The 26,711-nt window shown below is 43.9% G+C and overlaps 1 protein-coding gene across 2 annotated transcripts in view; it reads right to left on the bottom strand.

Moving 5' to 3' along the window:
* The window catches only part of TP53BP2 (tumor protein p53 binding protein 2), a 47,540-nt gene extending 36,727 nt beyond the window's left edge, over positions 1 to 10,813 (bottom strand). Inside the window, exon 1 of one of the 2 annotated variants that reach the window (XM_054063357.1) lies at positions 10,640 to 10,813. In XM_054063357.1, coding sequence (XP_053919332.1) covers positions 10,640 to 10,666 — 27 coding nt within the window. In that variant the 5' untranslated portion in view covers positions 10,667 to 10,813. Of the gene's footprint in view, positions 1 to 9,498; positions 9,647 to 10,639 lie in introns of those variants that run through there. The other variant, XM_054063358.1, reaches the window with a different exon arrangement.
* Between the last annotated feature and the right edge of the window lie 15,898 nt (positions 10,814 to 26,711).

Here is a 26,711-nt window from a genome sequence, read left to right as displayed (position 1 = left end):
CTGATCCACACATCAAGCAATTTGTTACCGTCCACCTACTGGCAACAGGGGGCTATGATTCTGGGCCCACCTATGGGGACAGCATTGAAGTAGAAAGAAGGGGGGGGGGGTCGTGAGTCAATGTCTATCTCAAACATTTAAAAAAAAGAAGCATTTTAAAACACTGGTTTACTCCAATCCCAGCAACTTTATAGAGCTCAGTGCCAAACTCCTTGCATCATGTTAATCACTCCTCCAGGAAGACAGCTGCCAAAATCTGTCCCCTACACCCAGGAAGCAGATCGATGAGAAACCAAAACACTGGTGACACACACAGGTAAAGTCAGAGCACATATCATTTCTGGCACCTGAAACAATGACACATTTAAGTGCATGGGCAATTCCACTATGGGAGAAGTCATGGGATAGACTGCACTTTCAGGCTGACCAGACTGGTACCCTAAAGTGCATTACTACAATGTGAAGTCCAGGGACATTTTAGCACACCGCAGGCTGACATCTCCTTTATGCTGCAACTCCAGAACATGCTGTTCTACCTTCAGGACAAGCGAAAAAGAAACAAACCCAACCCAGGAATAGCCCACATAGCACAACAGTGCGCATGCTTTACCACTTCCAAGGTCACCTCTGGCTTCCTATATACCTGCCTCCAGGAAGTAGAGGTTGCCAGCTATATAAGCTTCTCAGTCTCACCAGGATAAACATATGTTTGTGTTAGTCCAACTCAAAGCTCGCAAAGAATGACAATACCCAAAGATACTGAAGAAATTCCCCTCAATTACCACGTCTCATGACAATATGGAGGTTAAGGAAAGCATAAAGTATCATCTGACTGCTACTGCTGAGCTAACCTAAATAGTGAGCTGACAGAGGTGAGCCATGGTTTTCTCAAATCTCTCACCTTTATGTTTTATTTTGCAGCCACATGCCAAATCACTTCTACCATATAAGCCTTTCTGTTGCTTTTTGTCTTCAGTGTGGGTAGCCTTTCCTCTGAGCTGTCACCCAACTCATCATTAAATTCAAGTGGAAACTACAAAAGACATGTGGCTTTGGGTGGGGATGTAAACCAAAGGAACAAGACCATTCATTTGAGCAGCATCCTACTATTAAACTAATTAGATATAATGTCACACCATATCTTTGCAGAAGGGTAATCCTTTCCTATTCACTACCAGTTCTGGGCAGGAACCCACTTTTGTTGTGATAGAAGACTGATCTTTACTTGTCAGACCCAGATGATTGCCAGCTTACCAAGGGCAAGCAGCCCGTGCACAGCAGTGCAGGCATAAAAAGTTATTAGGAATTGAACAGATACCACGGCATATTACACTACAGCAGCATGCATTCAACTAGCACAAAAGACACATTTAGCTTTTGCACCAAAACAGATGGGTGGTCTTTTTATTTTGCAATTATTTTTTTGGGGATATGTACAACCTACCCACTACAGCAGAACTGGGCAGGAGAAATCTTGCCCTGCCATTCAGCCAGTTATCCCTCCAAGCACCTCACTTATCTAACCTTCGCTCCTGTAATGTGGAGCTCTACATGCTTTTAACTTTCACCAAGAAACATTCAGCTGCTATAGCAGAAGCTGCAGAAGGCTGGAAGATGTACAGTTGATCACTGTCTGACAGGTTTTATTTAAGTGCCGCTTACTCCTCAGAGCTCTTTCTAGGCAATACCAGGCTCTACACAGACACATCAGCTGACAAGGGAGGGAAGGGAGAGCACTTCATTAGAACAAGGCAGCAGGCTTGCTGAGTGGCTCTGCATGTTGTCACCGGCAAAGTCATGACAGTGACCTTCACAGACGATCTCGTGTGAAATGGTGGTCACTGAGGTGATGTCACAGCTACTTTAAATCAAACAGTACAGTTTAATCAAACCAACACTTATATTACACAGGGCTCTTTAACAGACTTCTTTTGCCCCAAGAACTCCAGAAATTTTCCCCCTCAGCCTGTTACTATTTGGCCACTCATTCTGCTTACCTGGAGGTAGAAAACTTTTTCCTCTATCCCAACCCAACTAACTCCTATTCGCAAAAGAAGCACTCTAAATAATAAAGGTTTTGTACAACACTAGGAAACCACACTGCAGAAAGGCTTTGTGAGCAAGACCTACATACAATAGCACAGGAATGATGATGCAAAGACAAGAAGTAGGCAACGTTGTTTCAATAGCTTCCCCATATAAACTCCTACTTGTAGTAAAACTTGTTCTCATTAGACTGGAAGGCACAGCATGGCAATCACTGATGAAGTGTCTACAGGCCAGCACAAGAAGTAGGCAATGCCCTTCAGAAACACAGTTAATACATGACCCATGGCAGAATCACTTAGCAATTTCTGGTATTTCACAGGAGAGCTTTGAGGCATTCTTCAAGGAAGTCTAGAGTGTTTTGCCTGGCCTCTAAGCACCCTGCCTTTTACAACTCAGTGACACCTCCCTCCCTCTTTTGCAGCCAGAAATCAATCACATTCCCTGCTATGTCAGCTTTTCCCGAACACTTCATTATGTTGAGACACACACACACACACAGAGTCTTAGTACAGTTGAGAACAGAGAACCTCAAACAAACTCAGGGAATCTTACCCTTTGGGCATTCTAGGGCTGGGAAGACCCTCTAAAGATGGCACAAACATGTTTCACTTTCCTAAAGAAGCCAAGGCAGGAATCACAGATGTGGGCGAGGTTCTGCATTCAGGGCAGCATACACAGTAGGATGCTGAGCAGGGTGGAAAAAAAAAAGCATTTGCACACACTTTAAAAAAAAAAAATAAATTACAAGCTGCCACTCTCAAGCAGCAAAGAAATTACCACTAAGTTATAACTATGCACAGGTATGACAGAAGAAACTGAATAAAAGCCTCAACTATGGGAGTAAGAGCCTTATTGTACATTTCTGTGTGAACTGTTATTCCAGACAATTTGCACAACTTCAGCTTTGTCCACCAAAACTAATGAAAAGGTGAGGGGACACCCTGTGTGTCTTCCTAAGGAGGCTGTGGCTACTGAAAACCAAGAAGGCGACAGTCACCTTGCAGAAGGTGGAGCTTCCACGCCTAGAGAATACAAGAGAGATACTCTACACCAGTGTTTGTGTGGTCTTCCAGCCCCTCATCTGCACACTGCAAGACTGAGACATGTTCACAGACCTGCAGGCTATCGCTCCACTGGAGCACCAGAGCATACAGGTGGTTTGGATGCACCATAGAGCTCAAGTGAGATAGCAGTGACAGCACTAAAAAAGAATCTGCTGGAGAAGATCTAAGCAAATACGAACTTTCCTCTTTTACAGGGCAGAAGGAAACTGAAAGTAAGGAAAATATTAATCTAGAGACTCTTCCTTAACTTTCAATTTAAAGAAACAATGGGATTTAACACTCACTCTATTGCAACAGACAAAACTAGTAATCTAATCTTAAACCTAAACTGCTCCTTAAGCAGTTAAGCCTTGTGAAATAAAAGTAACAAAAGACAAGGAAAACCTCCTAATTTGCTCAACAAAAATCAAAACAAAACCCATATGCTGCTTCTTCCAGTGTAACAGGAACACTTTACACAAATGTGAAGAATTTATGAACAAGCGACTCTTCTGAGGACTGTTCTCAAGTGTGGAAGAGAATGAACTACCATCAAGGTTCTCTCCCCATTCATGATTAACCCTACAGAAGCAGGGGTGCAAGCAACGTAATTACTATAACCAGATCATTAAATACTTACGTCAGATACAACAGACTTGTATTTCAGGTGCACCACAATGTACCAGTTGGTTTGACTCGACAGGTCTCCCAAACCCCAGGCTGAACTCACTGCATGACCTTTAGCAAGTGGCTTAATCTCCCTGCAGCTTCCACTCCTTTTATTAAATGCTCTGATCTGTAGCACTTAGTATTTTACAGACCAGATGTTTGATATTGAACAACTCAAAATAATGGCAGAAGATTTCAAGTTAGCAATGTCAAAGTGTCAAAGTGTCTATGTTTTTACTTGAGTTTGGGTGCTATAACCCAGATATTCTGCAGATAAAGGTCTTCTCCAATCTATTTCATAATCAAGAGGACCATGCAGAAACTGCGGTACATGTTTGGCTTTAAAATGTATATGCTTTACATCTTTACTCCATCTTTTAGCAAAGTAAAAGCAGGATTATAAAATACTCAATAAAAAGGCAAGAATTATTCCCCTAATCCTCCTTTTTAAAATAGATGCCCATAAAAGCTAGAGCACTGCACGTAGCCATTGTATTGAAACCTGGAAGTGTCACTGTAGCACAGAAGAGATCAGTACAGAAACTATGCTATCATCTCAGTAATAAAATTCTTGGTATTAACCCCACAGCAACAAAACCTAAAGTGCTCATCCTTTATACCCAACTGGATTCAACACCCACGTAATGCCACCATTATGGTGAAACAACTGTGAGCACACATGGATGACTAATTCTAGATACCAGCAGCAAGATCCAGAATATTAATGATTAACAAAAAACAAATAGCAAAAGCATGCAGAAAACTGGTTTCTGCCCTTTAAAAGGTCCAACATCATGACAGTGCCATGACTGCTTTTCTTCCTCTAGTTCTCTCTCCACAAGCACTTACCCCAAACTATAGCAATAGCTCCCTAACAATATTTTAAATGACATTTCGAGTCCTTTATGTCCCACAGAAAAGCCTGAAAACTCTAAAACAGTTAAGCAACAGTGACTAAGATAATTACCTATACTTCACGTGATGTCCACAATTTCTAGTGACCTTTATACACAGTATCATCCAACTGTTTGAGAACTGAAGATCAAAGAGACTTTGCTTGACTCACCAGTAACCAAGCTGAGAGAAAGCAGGCCTAAAGATAATAAAACTGAAAGCAAAGCGAAGAGCTTTATCTGCTCGTTGTCTCATGAATTGGAGCATCTTCCAAGCACTAAATAAGCTTTTACACTTCATAGGAAGTCAAAAGCCAACAGATTAAAAGGATCTGGGAATTCCCTTTGTTATCAGTGGGCCCATGCAGAAGAAGGGAGAAGCCCTCCTCCAGCTGTGCCATCAAGCTTAAGACAGTCTCTGTGGGGTTATCCAACTCCCACTTCAGACAAACTGTATGGCAGCGAGGCAGAACTGTGCCCATAATTAAACAAGTTCAATAACATGCACAGTGGGAGAGAAAGGAGAGTCCCGGAGGCAGGCTGCTAACAAGGACAGCAGCTAGACAAATGGAGCGTTTTGAAGACTGTTTCTTAATCAATACTTTGAAAGGCAGGCTAGGCACTCTGCCATTGCCATTCTGCTGAAATAACCTTTATACCTGCCTCTCTTAAAGTCCAACTGACTTGAATGTAAATTAATCTCCCAAGGCAGACCTGCTCACTAATAAAGCACAGATCCCATCTGGCAACACTAGGAAGAAAAAATAAATAATAATAAAAAAATAATTCCTGTGAATTACCCTCTCATCCTGAACTTCATCACCACATACTAGCCCTTGAAACAGTAAATGCAAGAGCCCCACAAGGCACACACGCCCTGAACTGTTGAATAGATCAGAAGCAGCATAATTAGCTATTCCCATGGCCTCTACAGTTTGATCTGGTATGAATTTGTGATACTGCTCTTCAACCATTTCAGATAAAAGCCACACAAAGAAAGATATTTAACATACTGCAGCATAATATAACAGAAATTGCAGATGGAAGGCTAAGGTATTAAAAAAGTCATCAGAGAAATTAAATGCATTTAAAATTATTTCTGGAACAATTACTCATAGGATGGAAAAAAGATTTTGTTTTAACAGCATCATGGGAGGGAGTACTTGGAGAACCTCAAGGTGATATTTCCTATTGTGTGTGATAAGTGCAAGTGATAGAAGTTTAGATGTAAGGAAGCTCAGCAAAAAGCTTTATTCAGCATTCTAGATAAAATACTTTCAACACTGAATGCCACATGTAAATTTTTTAATACAATCACAATATTAAAACTTTTAAATTACTAACACTAAATGGAAATGCAGTTAAAAGAACACACAACAGATACCAAATAGTTCAATCAGATGAAGATGAGGCATATGCTCAGAAGAGCTCACAGTCTGAAGTCCTATTCATGCACTGAAATCCAGGCAGACATACAAGAAAAACAGTGTTAATGACCGATATACCTGATCAGCACCTAAACAATTATACTTGTTTATATGTGTATACGGAACGGGGCTGAAATCCTATGGCTCACTTACTGGTATCATAGAAAGTCGTTAAACTATACCAGGGGGCTGAGGAGTGTCAGTTTTCTCATAAACTCATAGCTGCTCATCTTACAAAGTGTGAGAGATTCATTTCTGTTAAAACATCTTCAGTTAAGCAATAAGAAAAGCTTTTCCCAAGAAAAATGTCCAAGATGGGCTACTACTGTTTTCAGTATTTCAGAATTAATATGGCAATTCCAATTAACTGCCTAATGGAACAAGCAAATCTTCTTTAATTGTAGGGGTTTAAGGTTAAAATCTTTTAAAAATAAATACACATATCCAAAGTAGGAAGCACTCCACAATGAAAATATGTACTTTAAGCTCAGTGTTCACTGGATGAAAGAGCTCAGGGAAGCCCACTTGGAACAAGGCATTCAACAGACTGTAAAAAGAAAGTACAATTCCCTGTGACATCAAAGCTGCAGGGTTACACTTAAAGCATAGTTTAACTTGATTAGAAAAGAAGACAGGGTTATCAGGAAACTTCAGATTCAGAAATTTAAGTCATTTCTAATGACAGAAGGCAAAAACTAAGTCAGGAATTTAAGCACTCCCTGTTTTGCCAAATTAGTCCCTAACCCTAAAATTATATTATCTGCATGCCTGGATCCATCCCGATTTCAAGAAGGCTCCCAAAAACTGCTGCACACAAAACAAACCGCAAAATGAACTCTTATCTAGATCATCAAGTGGGTTTGATCCAGAAACTTCACTGGGCATTAAAAGGGTAGCTCAAACCTCTGTTACCTCCAACTAGCTTCTAAAAGCTATTTATCCAGTATGCATAACGACACAATTGATTTCCTCAACTGATGCTCATCTTTAGAGTAATAATGCAAAATAAGGAGGAGACATCAATTACGCTGGAGAAAAATATTCTATTCTTGAAAGTGTTTCCAACTCCTTCTCACTACTTAACAGTACCAGTCACACTCCCACAAGCCTTTGCAGATGAAAGGTGAGACAACTTCACACAGCTTGTCAGCGTTAACCCTGTTATTACCTTCATCAGTACAGCTACACACAAATTACTTTGCATTACATCCTCACGCACACTTTAAAACACATTGTCCTGACATATGGCTACAGAAGCAGTTTAGCTCCTATCTGTCATCACCACAAGGTAAACATTCCCATTTCAGGGTAGTGTCCTAAGAGCAGGAGTAGTCATGCTGCTACAGCAGTTTCCAGGCTTTTGACTGGCAGCTCCTCGGAGATGAATTCTTGGATGGGCTCATTCTTGCTGTATTCCTCACCTGGGGTCACAAGCCCTCATGCTGTGTTATTTAATCCCTTTTCCACACTACCTTCTGCAGCAGGGGAGCTATGGACATAAGATCTTATACAACTTTTTTTGGAGGGTGGGAAAGAGACACTTTAAGAAACATTAAGCAAGAAACAAATCATTTGGGGGCCAACCAATTATTTCTCATTCAAACAAAGAAGATAAAGATACTCAAGACGATGAACACGTCATTAATGTGAATACCTCAAAAGAACACCCAGATGTCCTGCTCCCTCTCCTTCTCTTCCCACCCCAAAGTCTTTCAATCTTTTTAATAGAAGAAATGAGAATTTAATCAGAGGGGGGGGAAAAAATCTAATATTTTTTAAAAAATAAGAAGACAGATGAGGAAATCTGTAGAAATACTTAGGAAAAAAAAAGACAAATAGTAAGATCTACTTTCAGTACTGCATTTTCTACACTTTTGGGTTCACATTAACTTGAGTATGTTCGTTATAAAATGTTTTCAAAGTAGCAAGTGGCAAGTCCATTTGCCTTATAACCAATGGACCACAGCACTTTTTTAACACCACTTTGCACCATTTAATGTAAGTGTTGGACATCTCATCCCTCTGAAGATTATACTAAAACTCAGATCTTCGGGGTTTTTCTTAAAGGTTAATCAAAGTTTTAATACTCATAACATTTATTTTTATTCTTTTAGCCACGTTCAGCTTCTATAAATCTTTCATTATTCACAATAAGCTCAACATGAAAAGGCTGTACTCATCCCTTTATTTATGGGTTAAAAACCGGAATCATTAACAAGCTGAGTCATCAGCCAAAGAGAAGTCTGAGCCACCAGGGCAATGCATACACTGGAACTTGTCACCTGCAAACACTGATGGGATAAGACTTCTCCTGCTTGTTTATTCCTTTATTGGAACTCAGTGACAAGGAATTGGCCAGCATCTCTTAGAAACTTCATTGTTGTATGAGGGTGCTTACCTAGCTCACCTAGCTCGGTTTTGACATGTGTTGAATTAAAACCTTACTATATTAAGTGTTTGTTTTTCTTAGTTTTCATAGGTAAACACCACCACAGTTGCAAAACACACTGGCTATTTAATCTCTACTTGGGCTTATATTCTGTTCCTCCCTCATTAGTTACAGCAATAGTCACCCAGCCTTCTCTAGTGTCCTGCGAGATCAAATTATCATCACTCATTACTTCCTCCTAATTGCAAAGGAAGAACCTCCCACTGATAGCAAACTAAGCACCCCTAAAACACCCATATTGTTCCAGTATGGATTCAAAGTTTCATCTCCTAGTACAGTTCTTTCCTCACCTCACTTTGGTCAACTCCTGGAAGAGTTAAACTAAATACTCTTTAATAGGAGAGTGCGGTTTAAAGGACTACTTCTGCCTGCAAAGCTATTCGATATCAAGCAAGGCCACATGGCCCGGAGAAGGATGGCGGAGAGAACATTTTAAAGCACCTTCAACTCCCATTAAGTAGGTATTAGGCTTGTTTGGATTTTCTGTACATATCCCTATTCAAGGAAACTTAACCGTTTAATGTCATCTCCTTCACGTATTTTGTGCTGAAAACCAAGCAAAACTGCTGTGCTATATGCCTGCATTCAACTTCAGCTGGCAAAAACAAAAGAGTAGTTTTAAAATCCATCTTAAAGCTCCGGTAGGAGGCGGTCCTCCCTGTTCCTTTTAGAAGCGATAAAACATCTCCCAGAGCAGGGCGAGTTTAACGCACACAACCCCCTAAACTCGCCCAAGCTGGGGGTGGGAATCCCTTCCCCGAGAGCTCCTAATCCCTTTAAATCACAAACAACATGGACACCATCTCCCTCCTGGAACGAAGGCACACGGAAACAAAGCCACCTCCACTCCCCGGGAGCGGCAGAGGCGGCTCAAGGAAACTTTAAGAACTTCATATCATTAATAAAAAAAAAACCAAAAAACAACAACAACGACAAAAAAGCTGGATTGGGAGGAGGTGCCGGTTTACCCTGCGAGCAAGGGAGCGAGCAGCCCCACAGCCTTCGGAGGAGCGGGGCGAACGGGGAACATCCCCCCCGCGCTGGGTCGGCCGGGCTGTCCGGCAGGAGGATCCCGGCGTGGGGGAGGAAAGGAAGGAAAAGCCAGGGAAAGAAAGAGACGGGAGGGGGAGGGGAAGCTCCTGCGCGGCAGAGAGAGAGGGGAGAGGGAAGGGGAGGGAGGGAGGGAAGGGGAAGGAGGAAGGAAGGAAGGAGGGAGGGGAGGGAGGGAAGGAGGGTGGGAAGGAGGGAGGGGAGGGAGGGAAGGAGGGAGGGAAGGAGGGAGGGGAGGGAGGGGGGAGGGAGGGGGGAGGGGGAGGGAGGGGAGGGAGGGAGGAGGGGGGGAGAGAGGGAGGGAGGAGGGGGGGAGAGAGGGAGGAGGAGAGAGGGAGGAGGAGAGAGGGAGGAGGAGAGAGGGAGGAGGAGAGAGGGAGGAGGAGAGAGGGAGGAGGAGAGAGGGAGGAGGAGAGAGGGAGGAGGAGAGAGGGAGGAGGGGAGAGGGAGGAGGGGAGAGGGAGGAGGGGAGAGGGAGGAGGGGAGAGGGAGGAGGGGAGAGGGAGGAGGGGAGAGGGAGGAGGGGGAGAGGGAGGAGGAGAGAGGGAGGAGGGGAGAGGGAGGAGGGGAGAGGGAGGAGGGGAGAGGGAGGAGGGAAGAGGAGGGAGGGAAGAGGAGGGAGGGAAGAGGAGGGAGGGAGGAGGGGGGAGGGAGGGAAGAGGAGGGAGGGAGGGAAGAGGAGGGAGGGAGGGAAGAGGAGGGAGGGAAGAGGAGGGAGGGAAGAGGAGGGAGGGACGAGGAGGGGGGGGTGGGGAGGGAGGGAAGAGGAGGGAGGGAAGAGGAGGGAGGGAAGGAAGAGGAGGGAGGGAAGGAAGAGGAGGGAGGGAAGGAAGAGGAGGGAGGGAAGGAAGAGGAGGGAGGGAAGGAAGAGGAGAGCGAGAGGGAGGGAAAAGGAGAGCGAGAGGGAGGGAGGGAAGGAAAGGGAGGGAGGGAAAGAAGAGGATGGGGAGGGGAGTCAGTCGCCCTCTCGTCTGCAGAATCTCTCTTCCCTGCCGCTGCCCGGCTCCAACTTTCCACCTCCCTCCGCGCCGCCCCAGGCCCTGCCCGCCGGGGACTCACCGGCATCATCTTGGAGCCGAACCGCATGGGGGCGGCCGGTGCCGGCCCCGCCGCCCGGAGCGAGAGACGCCGCGGGACCCCGGCAGCCCGGGGCGCGCTGGGAGGGAGGGAAGGAGGGAGGGAGGCAGGCAGACCCAAAACCTGTTGCGGGAGGTCGCCTAACGCTTTGTTCCCACCTCCGGCTCCGCTCCGAAACTAACCCCGGCCCGGCGAGGAGGAGCCGCCGCGCCCCGCCCGCTGCCCACCCCTGGGAGGGGCTGGCGCGGCTCCGCGGGAGGGACGGGGCACCCAGGGATCCCTCCCTCCGAGCATCCCGCTGCGCCTGGGGGGCTTCCCGTGGGTCCCAAAGACTGGTAGGCGAGTCCCTGCTGCCTCGGATGGAAGGGCTGGACTCGATGATCCCAGAGGTCTTTTCCAACCTGGTAATTCTATGATTAATCTCCTTTTAGCTCTTCTTTCACGCAGAACATTTAGCATCACCGCTCAAGGTACGGTTTAGTTTTTCCTCTGTTTTTGGTTGGACCCGGCAGTCGAGCTGCAGTGGGCAAGTTAAAATGGTGCAAGAAGTAATTACTATTGCAAAAAGTGGAGTATTTTTTATTTAAGCCAAAGTAGGGCTAAGTTTCGTCTAAGTGTGAGAATTAATTGATAAGTTTTTCTGCAGCTGGTTTTGCTGCAGCTGGTTTGTGTGTTTGGTTATCTTGTCATATAAATCTGTCTTGTATCGAGAGATAATATGCAGACAATCTGCAGACGTGGGTGAATAACCTGAAAGAATAAACACTCTCTTAAAGTTTCAAGAATTTATTGATGTGCTTAATTTTCTTGTGAGATGTCGTTGTCTTAGGTTAGGAGAGAACCTGAAGGGAGTCTCCAGGCATGGTTGGATAACCTAAAAAAATAAACATTCTTTGAGGACTTACACAGTTCTTCATCTAAAACTATATATCTACTCCTTTTGTAAGATGGGGTGCCCTCTCTAGAAGACCATCCAATTCAGCGCTTAATTGCAAAATAAAAATATTATTGCCTTTGCTTCAAAGACTTTGTCCTTTTCAGTATTTTACCAGTGAATAAGTGTTTCTTACATAAGTAATTGTTTTGGGTTGTTTGGGGTTTTTTTGAAAGCTACACAGAATGTTTTATTTCTCTGGTTTTTTTTCAGACAGTATTTTTCCCAGATAGTCTTCATTCTTTGGAGACAATAACGTCTTATGTGCAGTGTGATCTGTGCTGAGCAAATGTATCTTCTTCTGTAATCATCTCTGTTTGGAGTTCCTCCATATCTCAAAGGCAAGGTCAAGCAGAGAGCTGGAGCCAAACCTCCGAATCAGCAAGAGTTTTGACTGTTGTGAAGCTCATAATAACATTAAAATGAGTCCTTGGAAGGTAATAGAATATGTGTAATATTTCTGGGAAAGTTTATACATATGCATGTAAGTGGGAAATATTCTGTAAACAGATTTTGTCTCGCTGCACGCAATTGATGGAGATCACTCCCTCGTGTTGCCCAGGCCCAATTAAAGAGTGCTTGCTTTATAAAACTCCAAAATGAGTCTTAGAGAGTTTTATTTACCAGTGTTTTCGGTATCAAAACCTCACAGAACAATGCTGAAATTCCAAATTCCTGGGTCTTAGGGACCCAGGTTAGGGCTGGGCTGTCCAAAACACAACTTCACGAATCTTTTACACTCACTTAAGAGAGGAAAAAAAACAAACACACAAAATAGAGTTTCCTTTCCCTGGACCGGTGTGCAGGTTACCCATTTCAAACCCGGGTGCTTTGCTAGCAGCACTTCCAAAGCTCAAGGCAGGCTTGGAAGAAAAGCATGCCCTGTCAGCACCACGACAGGGCTCTCTCTGCAGGAACACCAGCTCCATCTGTTTTTCCTACTCGTATTAAAATCTTCCCAATAATTTGAAACGATAGGAGGGAAGAGGATTAGAAGCTCCCAGTTGAAGGGAGAACTCAGACCTAATTTGTATATAAACATCTCTTTCTAAAGCTGCTTAATACAATACTGATGAGGGGGACGCTAAAAAAGTTGATAGAAAGCTTTTTATTTTTAGTTGTTTAATTGCTACAAAGAAACGCAAAGGGCATTTTTCTTTCCCTTTATTTTTGCCGCAGCGCTTTGCAATTCGGCGATACGCAAAACGCGCCCCAGAAGCGCCTCCACGCGCACACGCTTCGCTTTCGGCAGACCCTCCTGCGGATGGGCAGGAACCGGCCATGCAGTCCCCCTCCCGTAGTGTTTATTCTCCTGGGCGGGAGGTAGCAACCCGCCCCACGCCGCGCCGGCCAATGAAGAGGCGCCGCGGGCGCGTGACGTCACCTCCGCTGCCGTCCATTGGACGGTCGGGCGAAAACAGCGCGCCGTCTCCCGGCAACGCCGCGGCCCCGCCCCGTAACCCTTCGCGCGCCGCGCTGTCGCCGTGCTCGGGCGCCTCCCCCCGGCAGGGACCCGCGGCTTCCCGCTGCAGTGGTGGTCTACGTGGCTGTTTGACTTAAGTGTGCGTGATAGAAGTAGTAGTCACTGTTACAAAAAGCGGAATGTTTTTTGTTTAAGCTAAAGTTTCATCCAAGTCATTGTGTTCTTTGAAAGTCAGGCAGAAAGTCCCTCTGAGAGCATGTTTTCTTTCAAGCTGGATTTTTCCAGACGCAGTTCGTTCTTCGGAGCTGATAATGCCTTGTGTGCAGTGTGATCTGTGCTGAGCAGGTGTCTCTGCTGCTGTGATCACCTCTGTTTGCAGCCTTTCCCCATCTCAAAGGCAAGGGCAGGCAGAGCTGGAGCCAAACGCCACATCAGGAAGAGCTTTGACTGTTGTGAAGTTCATAACAATATTAAAATGAGTCCTTGGAAGATAATCAAATATGCCTAAGATTTCTGGGAAAGTTTATCCACCTGCACGTGAGTGGGAAATAAATCCTGTCCCAGCTCTTGACTCATTGCACACCATGGATGAAGATGGCTCCCTCATGTTGCCCAGCCCTGATAAAGGATGCTAGCTTTCCAAAACAAGTCATACAGATTTTATTTGCCAGCATTTTCGGTATCACACCCACAGGAGGCCTGCAGTCCCAGTTTCCATTAGGGAGTTTTTTCAACTCAACGTTTGAGTTTATTCTACAAGATAGTGGTCTCTATGTTTTACTAGTGTGTGCCTCTTGTAGGTCAATCCACATAAATCCCTGTTGTTGCATCTTCCAATTCGTACATCCTCAGCACGACCCCATCCCTGCTAAGGAAATGAAGCTTCAAGGGGTTGCATCTATTTTTTTCCAGCTTTTGTCCAGGCTCTGTGATTCATCCGCTGAGGTGGAGGCTCTTGGTGCCATCTGGCCACACAGTTTGGATCGCAGCTTCACTCCAACAGAGGAGAGGACACTTGCCAGGTTTGCAGGTAAAGCAGGGTCAAATCCACTCAGACTTGTGCATACCTTAGCAGCATTTCTTCCGTATGGATTTCTTGGTTTCCCTACAACATCCATGTTTCTGCTTCTTACAGCAGTTCAGACATGATTTCACTAGATAAGCATGACATGAATTTCCCACAACAGGTTATTATTAATTACAGGAAAGACTTTTGGTTTTATGAGCAGTGTGTAGGAGGTTCTCCCCAACGTCCCCAGTGGGGAGAAACAGATGAGGGTTTCTGACCACAGGCTCACTCTGCAGAGTGTCAACTTGGAGATAACCAAGTCATGCGCAGGAGAATTGGCAAGGGGCAAAGTTCTCAGTCCTGTATATACAGGGTTATCATAAACAGGAACATAAGATGAGATCTGCAGGATCTGGAGCCGACAGCACAGACAGCTGAAGCTCTGCACCTCTTCCCGGGTTCCCGCTACTCTTGGCGGCTTGTCCAGAGCATGCTGCAGTTGACTAGGACCGCACACAGTACTCTAGAAGCAGTCACAGCAAGGGTCCAAGCAAAGTTAATACTCATGGAATTGCTTGGAAAGCATTCAAGGGAAGGGAGGAAAAAAATTGAAGAAAACCAACACAATAAACCACCAAACAAAAATGCAGCAGAACCACTCTTTTCTACGTGAGAGATCTACTTGATGTGAAACCACAAAACTTGCAGTAGCAGAAAGATGATACAGACAGAAGTGGTAGTGATAGTAGAAATCAATAGCATCAGCTTTTCTTGCGATTGTTCTTGTCATACGATTGGACTGGGGAGAAGAAAGGGCCAGGAATACACTGCTGTATTTCTTACCACTTCTATACTACTTAAAACACTAAAACTTTGATTAACTTCTTCACCTAATTAATCTTAACAGCAATTTCTCATCCTCTTCCCTATTTGCCTCGCTGAAACTGTCTCTAGGCCAGCCATGTCTTCTACAGTCCCTGACACAACCAAGAGGATTATCAGACAAGAGACATCAGGCCACTTCTTTTTTGCAATACCTCGTAATAGTATTTTTAAAAAGCTGTATCTGTCAGTCATTTATATCCTTTAATTATTCTGCAAAAAGAAGGTGAACCTGATACTTAGACTGTAAGACAGTAATGTCAGTATCAGAAATCAGCACAACAGCATCAATGTAAGAGGAGCAGGAGGCCAGCTGGTTTAGATTTGCTGCTCACTGCCACCTACTGTTAAAACTCCGACAAATCAAACTTCTGAGCTCTAATTTCTGAGGGCAGAAAGAGGCAAAAGCTTTGGAATTGAGATTGCTGAAAAAAAAAAAAAAGGAACATGCCAAGAGAATTGCTCACCTCAACTCAGTGGGCTGAGGCATTGCACAGCAGCTTCCCATGTCGGGAGTCTTTCCAGCAATCCCAAATTTCTGGCACCTAATTTATACAGCTTGTCTCCAACTCAAGATACGGCTTTTCCAGACAGTGATTCAAAGCAAAAGCCTCAGCTAGTCAGTGTTGTCAACTTTCCTCACAAAGACAAAAACAGCCAGAGAAGAGAAAACTGATGTTTTTATACCTTCGGCACCTTCATACAGGTCTACTAATCCACAAGCTGTCCTTCAGTAGTTGTTAAGAATCTTTTTCTCTATTTAATGTTGCATTTTTACAATTTAATTTGTTTTAAAAAACATCAGATAACAGACCTTGAAGTGAAAACAGTTTGGGGGAAAACACGCAGTAATGACTGAGTTACTCCCAGATGGAAAAAAAAGAAGTTCGCTAGTTTCTAAGTCTACAGCTGAGATTAATGAAGCCATTAAAGGGATCTGCTAACCACATTAGCTAGGACATCTCATATTACCTCAGTGGCTGCTTCCAAAGCAAAAGACTTTGCTCTCTGCCACATTCAAACCACTACATCAAGACGCATTTAGCAGGTGTAAATTTTAAATTTACTTTTAGCTTATATTTAATAATTTATATTAAATTTACTTTTAGCTTATATTTACGAGTACAGCTGTGTGAGGACACAGTGGCTTGTCAAAACTTCTGTCAAGTCCAGTTCTTTGAGTGGAGAGGTTGTCTTTGACATTGAGGAGTACTTAGTCCTGGTGATAAACTACTACTCTCTAAAATTTCTGTGTCTGGCAACTGAAATCACTCTCCTCAGCAGTAATCCCCTTCAGGGAGTTTATCACATCAATGCATGCCTAGTGAAGAACATCATCAGGCCTCTACTTGAATGGTTTGGGTTTTGTTGAAGGGTAGGTTTTGTTGTCAGACGAAGCCCATTTTGGTTACGAGATATACTTCTTTATTCACACACTGGTGATATTGATTTAAATTCTACACCCAAAAGAAAGTGTTCTTGCACATTCCTTAGCCACAATTCAAACAAAAACTAAATTTTCCCAACATGAGGAATAGCTGAGTTACCTTTACCTCACTCAGAGGCGTGAGAGCCAGTCTCCTGTGTTGTGAAAGCACTTACTTCTGTACAAAGTGAATATAAACATCATTGGCCACTGTATATATGAACTGGTAACCCATGTAAGCAACTACGTGAAACAACAGAGGTTCAAGTTCAGACTCTGTAACCTGAAAGTTAATTTAAAAATGTTTCTTGCTTAACTTGCATCCTTTCTGTAAACTAATCTCATTATCTAAGTTGTGGGAGTCACACATGCACCCACTGTACAAAGTACATACTCAATCACGTTATTCAATAAGGTAATAATTATAAGGAGCCAGCAGCACCCAGAAACCAGCACCATGCAGAAACTACTTTAGAAATTTGCATCGGTTTGGCTAGAACTTATTCCATACTCTTAAGCTGATAATCTCACAGCAGTTTCAAAGGATGATTCTATGAAAGTAGAAAGTAACATTAATACCATAGTATGCAAGCATCACTCACAATAAACAAAAGTATTCAACTTATTCCAGCTCAACCTGGAACTATTTAACTTCAGTAAACTAAAGCTTCTCCAACTTGTCAAGTTACTCACTAGAGCAAATTCTGATGTCCTCACTCAATATTCTTTTCTGTGTAATATAAATTCAGATTATTTTCCACAGGTAGTTTAACAACCAGCCAGCTAAAGCAAGTCTGCACTATGTCTTAAAGAGAGGAGAAATAAACTTCCTCTTTCATTAGTCCACAGTATATTTGAATAAAAGAGACGCTTGCACAAATTAGTGTTTCATATCCATCATACAGAGGTGCTGTTCTTCGTAATAGCTAAATTACACTCACTAGACTCACTCTGCATCCATGTCAGGACACATTCTGGCAGAAGACCCTCTGTAACATCTGCTTAAGAAAGAAGGGAAAGCCTTGGAATTGGGATTGCTGGGGGGGTGGGGGGAATAAAGAAGGGAACACGCCAAGAGAATTGCTCACCAATGTGAGAAAGCCATACCTGCCTTACATCCAGTCACCCACCCTCATGACGGAGATGATCAGTGAGGAAGAACAGGGAAGGAACTAAAAAACATCCTCATTAAGCACATATACATTCAGCTGTTGCAAACAGGAATTCTGTGATTACAATCTCATTCCTTACCAGAAACCTTCAGACACTAAAAGGCTGCACAGTGAAGCTCAACCTCCATTCCAGTTGGATGATGGGAGAATGTGGAGAGTTAAATTAACACTGCCATTTTACTGTTGCCTCATCCCTATTTTTCAGCTGCCAAGAAGCCAGCTTTAACTCATGCTATAAATCCCTCTGGAATCAAGAGAGAATGAAACCAGAAAGATTTCAGAAAACACAAAATTATTTCAAGATCGGGCCTCCCACAATTTCTTTTTTGTAAAGTGACTGCAGGACTGAGCAGATCACATCTTTGTTAACGCATTCTCCTGCTTAATTTACGTATTTTCTTTGTACCTTCTCACACAAAGCTATAGTCCCGTGCTCCAACAAGTCAAACACTGCTTTAGATAACCCTGGCCAACAAAGGTATGTAGTCTATAAGCAACAAAAGGCATGCTGGGAGCAATCTTTATCGTATACATCAACTTTATTGGTACAGTTTGTCATGTCCGTGAGCTGAACCGGTAAGTCACAGAGAGATATTACTGATGTCTTCACTGAATTTTCCTTATTGTAGTGTACATATGAGGTCATATACTAAAATCAAAGGAATTCCTTGCAACTTACGTCAAAACTGAGCCCCTTCTAACAGTGGAAACTAATTCTCTGTCCTAGGGCCTGCAAATATCCTACAGGAAAATAACACAGAGAATTAGTAAAAGTCATGTAATCTAATTAAAACCTCCTTTTTGTTTATATAAGCTTTTTCACTGAGCTTATATTTATGAGTACAGCTGTGTGAGGATACATAACCTGGCCAAGATAACATGCTATCTAGTGCCCAATTCTGCATTCCTCTTTCAGGGAAGGTACTGTGACTCAAAAAAAATAAAAAGTTTTTCTGACCCCTTGTGCTTCTGTTCCCCAAGTACATCAATTTACCTAATTAATATATTACATAACCACAACCCCCAGCTTTGTTGCGGAATTGAAAATACTTTTAGTTAAAACTTTTTTTGAAATTAAAATAGAAAAACATACTTAATGAAAGCTTGACTGTGCAACATGCCTAGCCTACAAAACCCACTGAAGATTAGTCCGGTCCTCATACTTTTAGCTGAGAAAAATCTCTAGAGGCTGTGTTTTCTTTCATCCTGTCTCCTACCCGTTTTCTTGCTTCTACCTCTCATTTCCCAGGGAGCATCACATTCTTCTGCCTCTCAGCTTCATCTTATGACTACTATCGGATACCTAATGTACAGGATTACAAATTAATTATCAGGTAGATATAGGTTTTAGAGGCACTTTCTCAACCAGCTTTTTATGCAACACATAGTGCTACTAGGCCCCAAACTACAAAGGATCCATTTAAATATTTATATTGATTTAATTAAACTGGGATTACATTCCTATCTGAAGCTGCCTCCACGCAACAATTATTACTATGTTACCTATCAATGGATCAAAAGTCTGACCTGCAAAACATGAATCTGAGCAAATTTACACCCCATTTGTCAAGAACATTCTAAAAGGAAATTTTAATATGGCTTTTTCTTTTCCATTTCTTTTTCAATGGCTCCCAAAAAAAAAAGACTTAAGCAGCAAGACTTTATTTCTGCCTCAGTACCATCAGACTGCATGAAAATACAGCTGTGTGAGTATACAACACTTCTTTCAAATTTAGGACCTTTTAAAAATTCCTTAATATCTATAAAGTGAGCAAACTGCTGCCACCCTAGAGAAGAAAATATGCCATGTGGGAAGGCATTTTATATTTTTCTATTGATTACACTAACTTCATAAAACAAATCTGTTCTCCTCCACACCCAACATCTGCTCTCATCCTCAGTTTTTGAGCACCAGTACTTCTCTTTGCTCCTTATTTCCTGGCTGTTCTTGACTTAGTTACCACACCTTCCTTTACCTCCAATCCCTGCCGCTTAGATTTCTTCCCTCATCGATATTTTCCCAGATGTCTGCTTGTCAGCTCTTGCTTCTCAGTCTCTTTTTCTCCCCTTCCCCGTATCTCTTCTCCTTTCTCACATTTGGCAGTTACAGATTTCTTTGTATTTGAGCCATACTCCTTCCTCTTCACCACAGCTCCTTGCATTGCTTGATTCCACACAAAGCCCAAACAAACTATTCCACATACTTTCAGTAAAATTTCACAGTCCCTGCTGCCCTCAACACTCAAATTACTTGGGAGCATGATATGCATGCAGTCTTATTAGCTTGTAGCAAGCTGAGAGGTTGAATCTGTTCAGTATACATACATCTTAGAATTTCACTTTACAAATTTGAAAACAAATAATGAGATTTTATGAAGACTTACAACATTTTTTTTTGCAGATTACTACAAAGAAAGCAAAACAGATCCTTAGCCCAAGCAGCCTTCCTTTTAAAACTTGTATTCCTATATCAAAGGACAGAGGTATTTAATCCCTGAACACATAAATTAAAAGATTATAAAAAATTTTGCTTAAAAGGGGCAAAGCAATAAATTTCCCCTAACATCCTTCTTCAGAGTCATAGAGACATTTCCAGAAAAATTCAGTCCACATATACTTATCATTCTAACATGGTATAATTGGAACTAAGGTTATTCCAAGAATTTTTAAATCTTACAAGCATTCATAGTATCATAGTATCATAGTATAGTAGGGGTTGGAGGGGACGTTAAAGATCATCTAGTTCCAATGCCCATGCCATGGGCAGAAACATGCCACTAAATCAGGCTGACCAGCGTCCCATCCAACCTGGCCTTGAACACCTCCAGGAATGGGGCATCCACAACCTCCCTGGGCAACCTGTTCCAGTGTCTCACCACTCTTATTGTGAAGAAATTCTTCCTGATGTCCAGTCTAAATGTGCCCCTCTCTAGTTTATACCCATTCCCCCTGGTCCTACTCCCACAAGACTTTACAAATAGCCCCTCTCCAGCTTTCCTGTAGGCCCCCTTCAGGTGCTGGAAAGTCGCCATAAGATTTCCTCTGAGCCTTCTCTTCTCCAGGATGAACAGGCCCAACTCTCTCAGCCTGTCCTCGTAGGGAAGGTGCTCCAGCCCTCCAATCTTCTTTGTAGCCCTCCTCTGCACCCCTTCCAACAGCTTCATCTCCTTCTTATGTTGAGGATTCCAGAACTGGGCACAGTACTCCAGATGAGGTCTCACAAGAGAGGAATAGATGGGCAGAATCACCTCCCTCAACCTGCTGGCCACGCTTCTTTTGATGCAGCCCAGAATACTGTTGGCCTTCTGGACTGCGAGCACACATTGCCAGCTCATATCAAGCTTATCATCGACCAGCACCCTCAAGTCCTTCTCTGCAGGGCTGCTGTCAATCACATCATCCCCCATCATGTACTGAAAACAGGGATTGCCCCAACCCAGGTGCAGGACCTTACACTTGGCCTTGTTGAACCTCATGAGATTCTCAGAGGCCCATTTCTCCAGTCTGTCCAGGTCCCTCTGGATGACATCCCGTCCTTCTGGTGTGGCAGCTGCACCACTCAGATTGGTGTCATCCACAAACTTGCTGAGGGTGCACTCAATCTCGCTGTCAATATCATTGATAAAGATATTAAACAGCACCAGTCCCAGCACAGACCCCTGAGAGACACCACTCGTGATGGATCTTCATCTGGACTTTGAGCCATTGACCACTACTCCCTGAATACGACCATCCAACCAGTTTCTTATCCACTTTACCATCCGCTCATCAAATCCATATCTCTCTCATTTAGAGAGAAGGATGTTGTGGGGGACTGTGTCAAAGGCTTTACAGAAGTCTAGGTAGGTCACATCCATCGGTTTACCCATGTCAACTGCTGTGGTTACCCCATCAAAGAAAGCCACGAAGTTGGTCAGACAGGACTTGCCCCTGGTGAAGCCATGCTGGCTGCCATTAATCACCTCTCTGTCGTCCATGTGCTTTAGCATAGCTTCTAGGAGGATCTGTTCCATGATCTTCCCAGGCACAGAGGTGAGGCTGACAGGTCGGTAGTTCTTGGGGTTGTCTTTTCTACCCTTTTTAAAATTGGGCACAATGTTACCCTTCTTCCAGTCACCCGGGACTTCTCCTGATCACCATGACTTTTCAAATATCATGGAGAGTGGCTTGGCAACCACATCTGCCAATTCCCTCAGGACTCTGGGATGCATCTCATCAGATCCCATGGACTTATATATGTTCAGGTTCCTCATGTGTTTGAGAATTTCATCCTCCTCTACTGTGGGAGGGGGTCTACCCCCCTGGTCACCGTCCTGCTGTCCCATGACCAAAGAGGGGCAAGGAGAGCAGTTATCGGTGAAGACTGAGGCAAAAAAAGTTGTTGAATACCTCAGCCTTTTCCTCATCTGTTGATAAATGATCCCTATTTCCAGTCATGAGTGGGGGTACATTCTCTTTGATCTTCCTCTTTTGATGAGGTATCTGTAAAAGCCCTTCTTGTTGGTCTTTACTTCCGTTGCCAAGTTCGGCTCCAGCTGCACGTTGGCCTTCTTGACTTCATCCCTACACAACCAGGCAGCGTCTCTATACACGTCTCAGGTTACCTGTCCCTGCTTGCACTGCCTGTGCGGTTCCTTCTTCTTTTTTAGTTTAACCAGCAGGGCTCAACTCAGCCAAATCGGTCTTTTCCCTTTCCTGCCTGATTTTGTATATACGGGGACTGAGCGCTCTTGCGCCCTGTGGAAAGCTGCTGTAAATATTTTCCATCTCTGTTCCACTCCCTTGTGTCAGAGGACTATGTCCCAGGGGGTCCTATAGAGTAATTCCTTGAAGAGCTGGAAGTCTGCTTTCCTGAAATTTAGTGTCCTGACTATACTCCTCACCTGTCCCATATCCCTCTGGACCTTGAACTCCACCAGTGCATGATCGCTGCAGCCCAGGCTGCCACTAATCCTAACGTCACTGATGAGTTCACTTGTACTGGTGACCATAAGGTCCAGTATTGCTCCTCCTTGGGTGAGGGTCTGTATCAGCTGGACTAAGAAATTCTCTTTGATGCACTCCAGAAGTCTCCTGGATTGCTTACAGCTTGCCATGCTACTTCTCCAGCATATGTCTGGGTGGTTGAAGTCCCTGAGTAGGATGAGAGCTTACGAGCGCAAAGCCTCCTGTAGCTGGAGGAAGAAGGCTTCATCAGTTGTCTCTCCTTGGTTGGGTGGCCTGTAGTATACACCAGCCACAAGGTTCCCATTGGTTCTTCCATCTTTAATTTTTACCCATAAGCTTTCAACCTCTTTGTGGCTGTTCTTCAACGACAGCTCTTCACATTCTATCCCTTTCCTGAGATAGAGGGCAATACTACCACTCCTCCTTCCCAGTCTGTCTCTCATGAACAGCTTGTAGCCGTCAATAGCCACGTTCCAGTCATGGAGCTTATCCCACCACATTTCCATGATCGTGATGGCAACCAGATCATAGTTTTCAAGTAGCACAGTGGCTTCCAGCTCCTCCTGCTTGTTACCCAGGCTTTGTGTATTAGTGTAAAGGCACTTCAGCTGGGCTGCTGGTTGTATCACCTTCCCTGTGGACCTTCTTTTACCTATAAGGTCTTTTTGAGAAGTCTCCTCCCTAACACCTGACCCCTGATACCTGTCCTTCCACCTCTTGTTAAGGGCTAGCTCGGTGTTATCCCCCTCCCCCTTCGTATCTAGTTTAAAGCCCTATCTATAAGCCTCACAAGTTCCTGGGCAAAGATCCTCCTCCCCCTCTGAGAAAGGTGGCTCCCATCTGAAGCATTGCAGAGATATAAGTGAGTGGTAATCCAAACAAGGCAAATGAGGTATGTATCTTGCATGGACAAAATGTTTGAATGTTACTTGACATGCAATAGACTCTACATAAGTTTATTTCATCCCTTTCAAGAAGTATTATAAAGTTGTCTGGCTTTACACTATGCCATAGTAATTGAAAAGCCAGCAGAGGGCCTGTGATGGGGATTCTGTGAAAGTGCACATGGTCTGCATCATTGCAAATTAATGCAAAGTGAAGCATGCTCAGAAAAATGCCACAAGATACACTGGGGAAGGGTGTGAATCAGAACTTGTAAGGCAGCAGAATTAGCCTACTTACTAAAGCAGACTTATTAACTATAAAGCTATTTAAATAGTTGTAGTTAATAATATAAAATATACATTGTGCTTGTTTTTAATATATAGTAAACTTAGTAACTTAGTAAAACAATAAACACAGAGAACATACAGTTTATTAAAAATAAAGCTGTATCTTAAAAACTCAAATTGTTCAAATTCTATGACAAAACAGAAAAGCATTATTGAAACTGTGGTATATTATATACGCTTAGGTAGGATGAAAAAAACCCCTTCCTTTTAAAGCATTAATGGACTGCTAGCCCAAACTTCATGTGCCAAGTCACAAGTTTATAAAGAATTCTCTTGAGTGTGTTTTAAACTGCTGAGCATGCATGTGAAAGGAGATCAGGTCCTAAAATCATGCACAAGAATAAAACTCGTGTTGCAAGATAGCCAGATCATTTTACAGCCACATTGATGAGTTGAGGGGCGGGAGGAACAAAACACTTCCAAATCCGTACAAGACACACAGTGTTCTGCTCCCAAAAAAGGAAATATTAATTTCAGTGCACATTTTTGGAGTGCCATTGGGATGACATACATAAAGACTTACCCTTGTATTTGTCCTGCTCCTAAGTTAATTCTTTTACTGTTGGAATTTAAAAAAGAAAGAGGTTACAGGTGGGTTTCTGAGGAAAGAATGGATTCACGTGTGCAAAAATTGGATTAAGATAAACCTTCAAAGAAAGGCACAGCTGAAAAATATGTACAGGGATGCTGCAGGCAACTAATGCCTTAGTCCTCTAGTAATTAAGATGTACTACCTTGGCGCAGGTACTGCAACCAATGGTCCCATTCTCTCCAAACATTTGGTGGCTTTCTCCCATCCACATTGCTAATGTTGCTTCTGGCAGGAACCTGATTTTCTTTGGCAAGTCAGTTTTCAGCAGCACGAGATTCCCAGTCAAACGCATGCACAATGATGTGAAAAAGCAGCAGCAGCCAAAGATAAAGAGACTGGCACCATGCTTTACCATGGCAGTGTCAAGTTCAGAGACTGTATTGGATTAAAATGGTTGTGACACTATGGCATGGGTGTCTGTAACTATGCTCAGAAGCACCAGGAAATGTTCTAGAAACAGCCCTGAATCCCATCCCTTTGCTGCTCCAAATATTAAAAGCAAGAAACCACCCTAACACATGGGATTGAAGTCAAATAAAAGAGCAGAATTTGTTTGTTTTGCCTCCTCAGTAATGTCTACGCACCCTGGGTCCTGTTGCATACCCTGGCCAAGGGAGTTGGACACACAGGCTCAACCATCTATACACAGAATAGAAAGACCAGGGTCAAATTGGTAAGAATTAGGTAGTTGCACTTCACTTACAGGCTATGGAGGTATTTTTCCAACCTGCGGCTGCCTCAGTGTAAGTCAGCCTTATTTTCTGGTGGGGCTGCTGTGCCTGTGCAGCTGGTGCTGTTACTGCAAGATGGAGAAAGCACTGCCATACTCTTGAGCAACAGCAGTGATGAAGTTTTTGGAGGTCCTCTTCACACAGTCTCCTGAGAGGGGTTATGGAGAGGGAGGTGCTGATCTCTCCTCTCCAGTGTCTGGCCAGAGGGCATGAGAGGATGGTGTAAAGCTGCCTGAGGGGAAGTTTAGGTTCAATATTAGGAAAAAGCTCCTCATGGAGAGGGTGGTCTGGCACAGGAATAGCCTCCCCAGGGAAGGGGTTATAGCTCCAAGCCAGCCATTCAAGAAGCGTTTGTATATATATATACATGGTTTAACTTTTCGGTTGCCCTGTGTGGAGCAAGGAGTAGGCCTGGATGATCCCTGTGGGTCCCTTCCAGCTCAGGATGGCCTACGTCTCTGTGAGCTTCTGCAGTCTCCTCAGCCGCCTTACTCCCATGTGTCTTCTTCTACCCAGTGGGAAGAATCATAGAATGGTTTGGGTTTGAAGGGACCTTAAAGATCATTCTGTTCCAAACTCCCTGCCATGGACAGGGACATGTCGCACTGGACCAGGGTGCTCAAAGCCTCATCCAGCATGGCCTTGAACACCTCCAGGGATGGGGCAGCCACCACTCCTCTGGGCAACCTGTTCCAGTGCCTTACCACCATCACAGTAAAAAAATTTCTTCCTAACAACTAATCTAAATCTCCCTTATTTCATCTTAAAACCATCACCCCTCATCCTATCCCTGCACTCCCTGATAAGGAGCCCCTCTCCAGCTTTCCTGCAGGCCCCTCTTTAAGTACTGGAAGGCTGCTATAAAGTGTCCCTGGACCCTTTTCTTCTCCAGGCTGAACAACCCCAACTCTCTCAGCCTGTCCTCATGTGGGAGGTTCTGCAGCCCTCTGATCATCTTTGTGCCCTCCTCTGGACTCACTCCAACAGATTCATGTCCATGTGCAGAGGACTCCAGAAATGAACACGATACCCCAAGTGAGGCCTCACCATATTGCAGTAGAGGGGCAGAATAAAAGCCCTGTAGCTCCACAGCGACCCGTGTAAGACTAAGATGTGAAAACCCAGTTGCCCAGAGTCAGACTGCAGATATGGGGGGCACAGGGTGCCATTTCTAGCTGCAGCCACCTGTGGTTCCTCTGATAAAAGTAGTTACTATTACAAAAAGTGGAATATTTTTGATTTAAGATAAAGTAGAGCTAAGTAAGAAGGATATGGGACTGTTGGAATGGGTCCAGAGGAGGGCAATAAGGGTGATCAGAGGCTGGAGCACCTTCCATATGAGGACAGGCTGAGAGAGTTGGGGTTGTTCAGACTGGAGAGGAAAAGGGTCCAGGGAGACTATAGCAGCCTTCCAAAGAGGGGCTACAAGAAAGCTGGGGAAGGACTGCTCACAAAGGCTTGCAGTGATAGGATGAAGGGACATGGGTATAAACTGGAGAGGGGCAGATTTAGACTAGACATAAGGAGGAATTTCTTCATAATGAGGGTGGTGAGGCACCGGAGCAGATTGCCCAGGGAAGTTGTGGACGCTCCATCCCTGGAGATGTTCAAGGCCAGGTTGGGTGGGGCCTTGAGCAGCCTGATCCAGTGGGATGTGTCCCTGCCCATGGCAGGGGGGTTGGCACTGGATGATGTTTAAGGTCCCT

Source organism: Cuculus canorus, chromosome 3 (genome assembly GCF_017976375.1).
Source record: "Cuculus canorus isolate bCucCan1 chromosome 3, bCucCan1.pri, whole genome shotgun sequence".
NCBI lineage: Eukaryota > Metazoa > Chordata > Aves > Cuculiformes > Cuculidae > Cuculus > Cuculus canorus.
The sequence above is the reverse complement of the archived record's forward strand: the minus strand, read 5'-3'. Positions and strand labels throughout refer to the sequence as shown.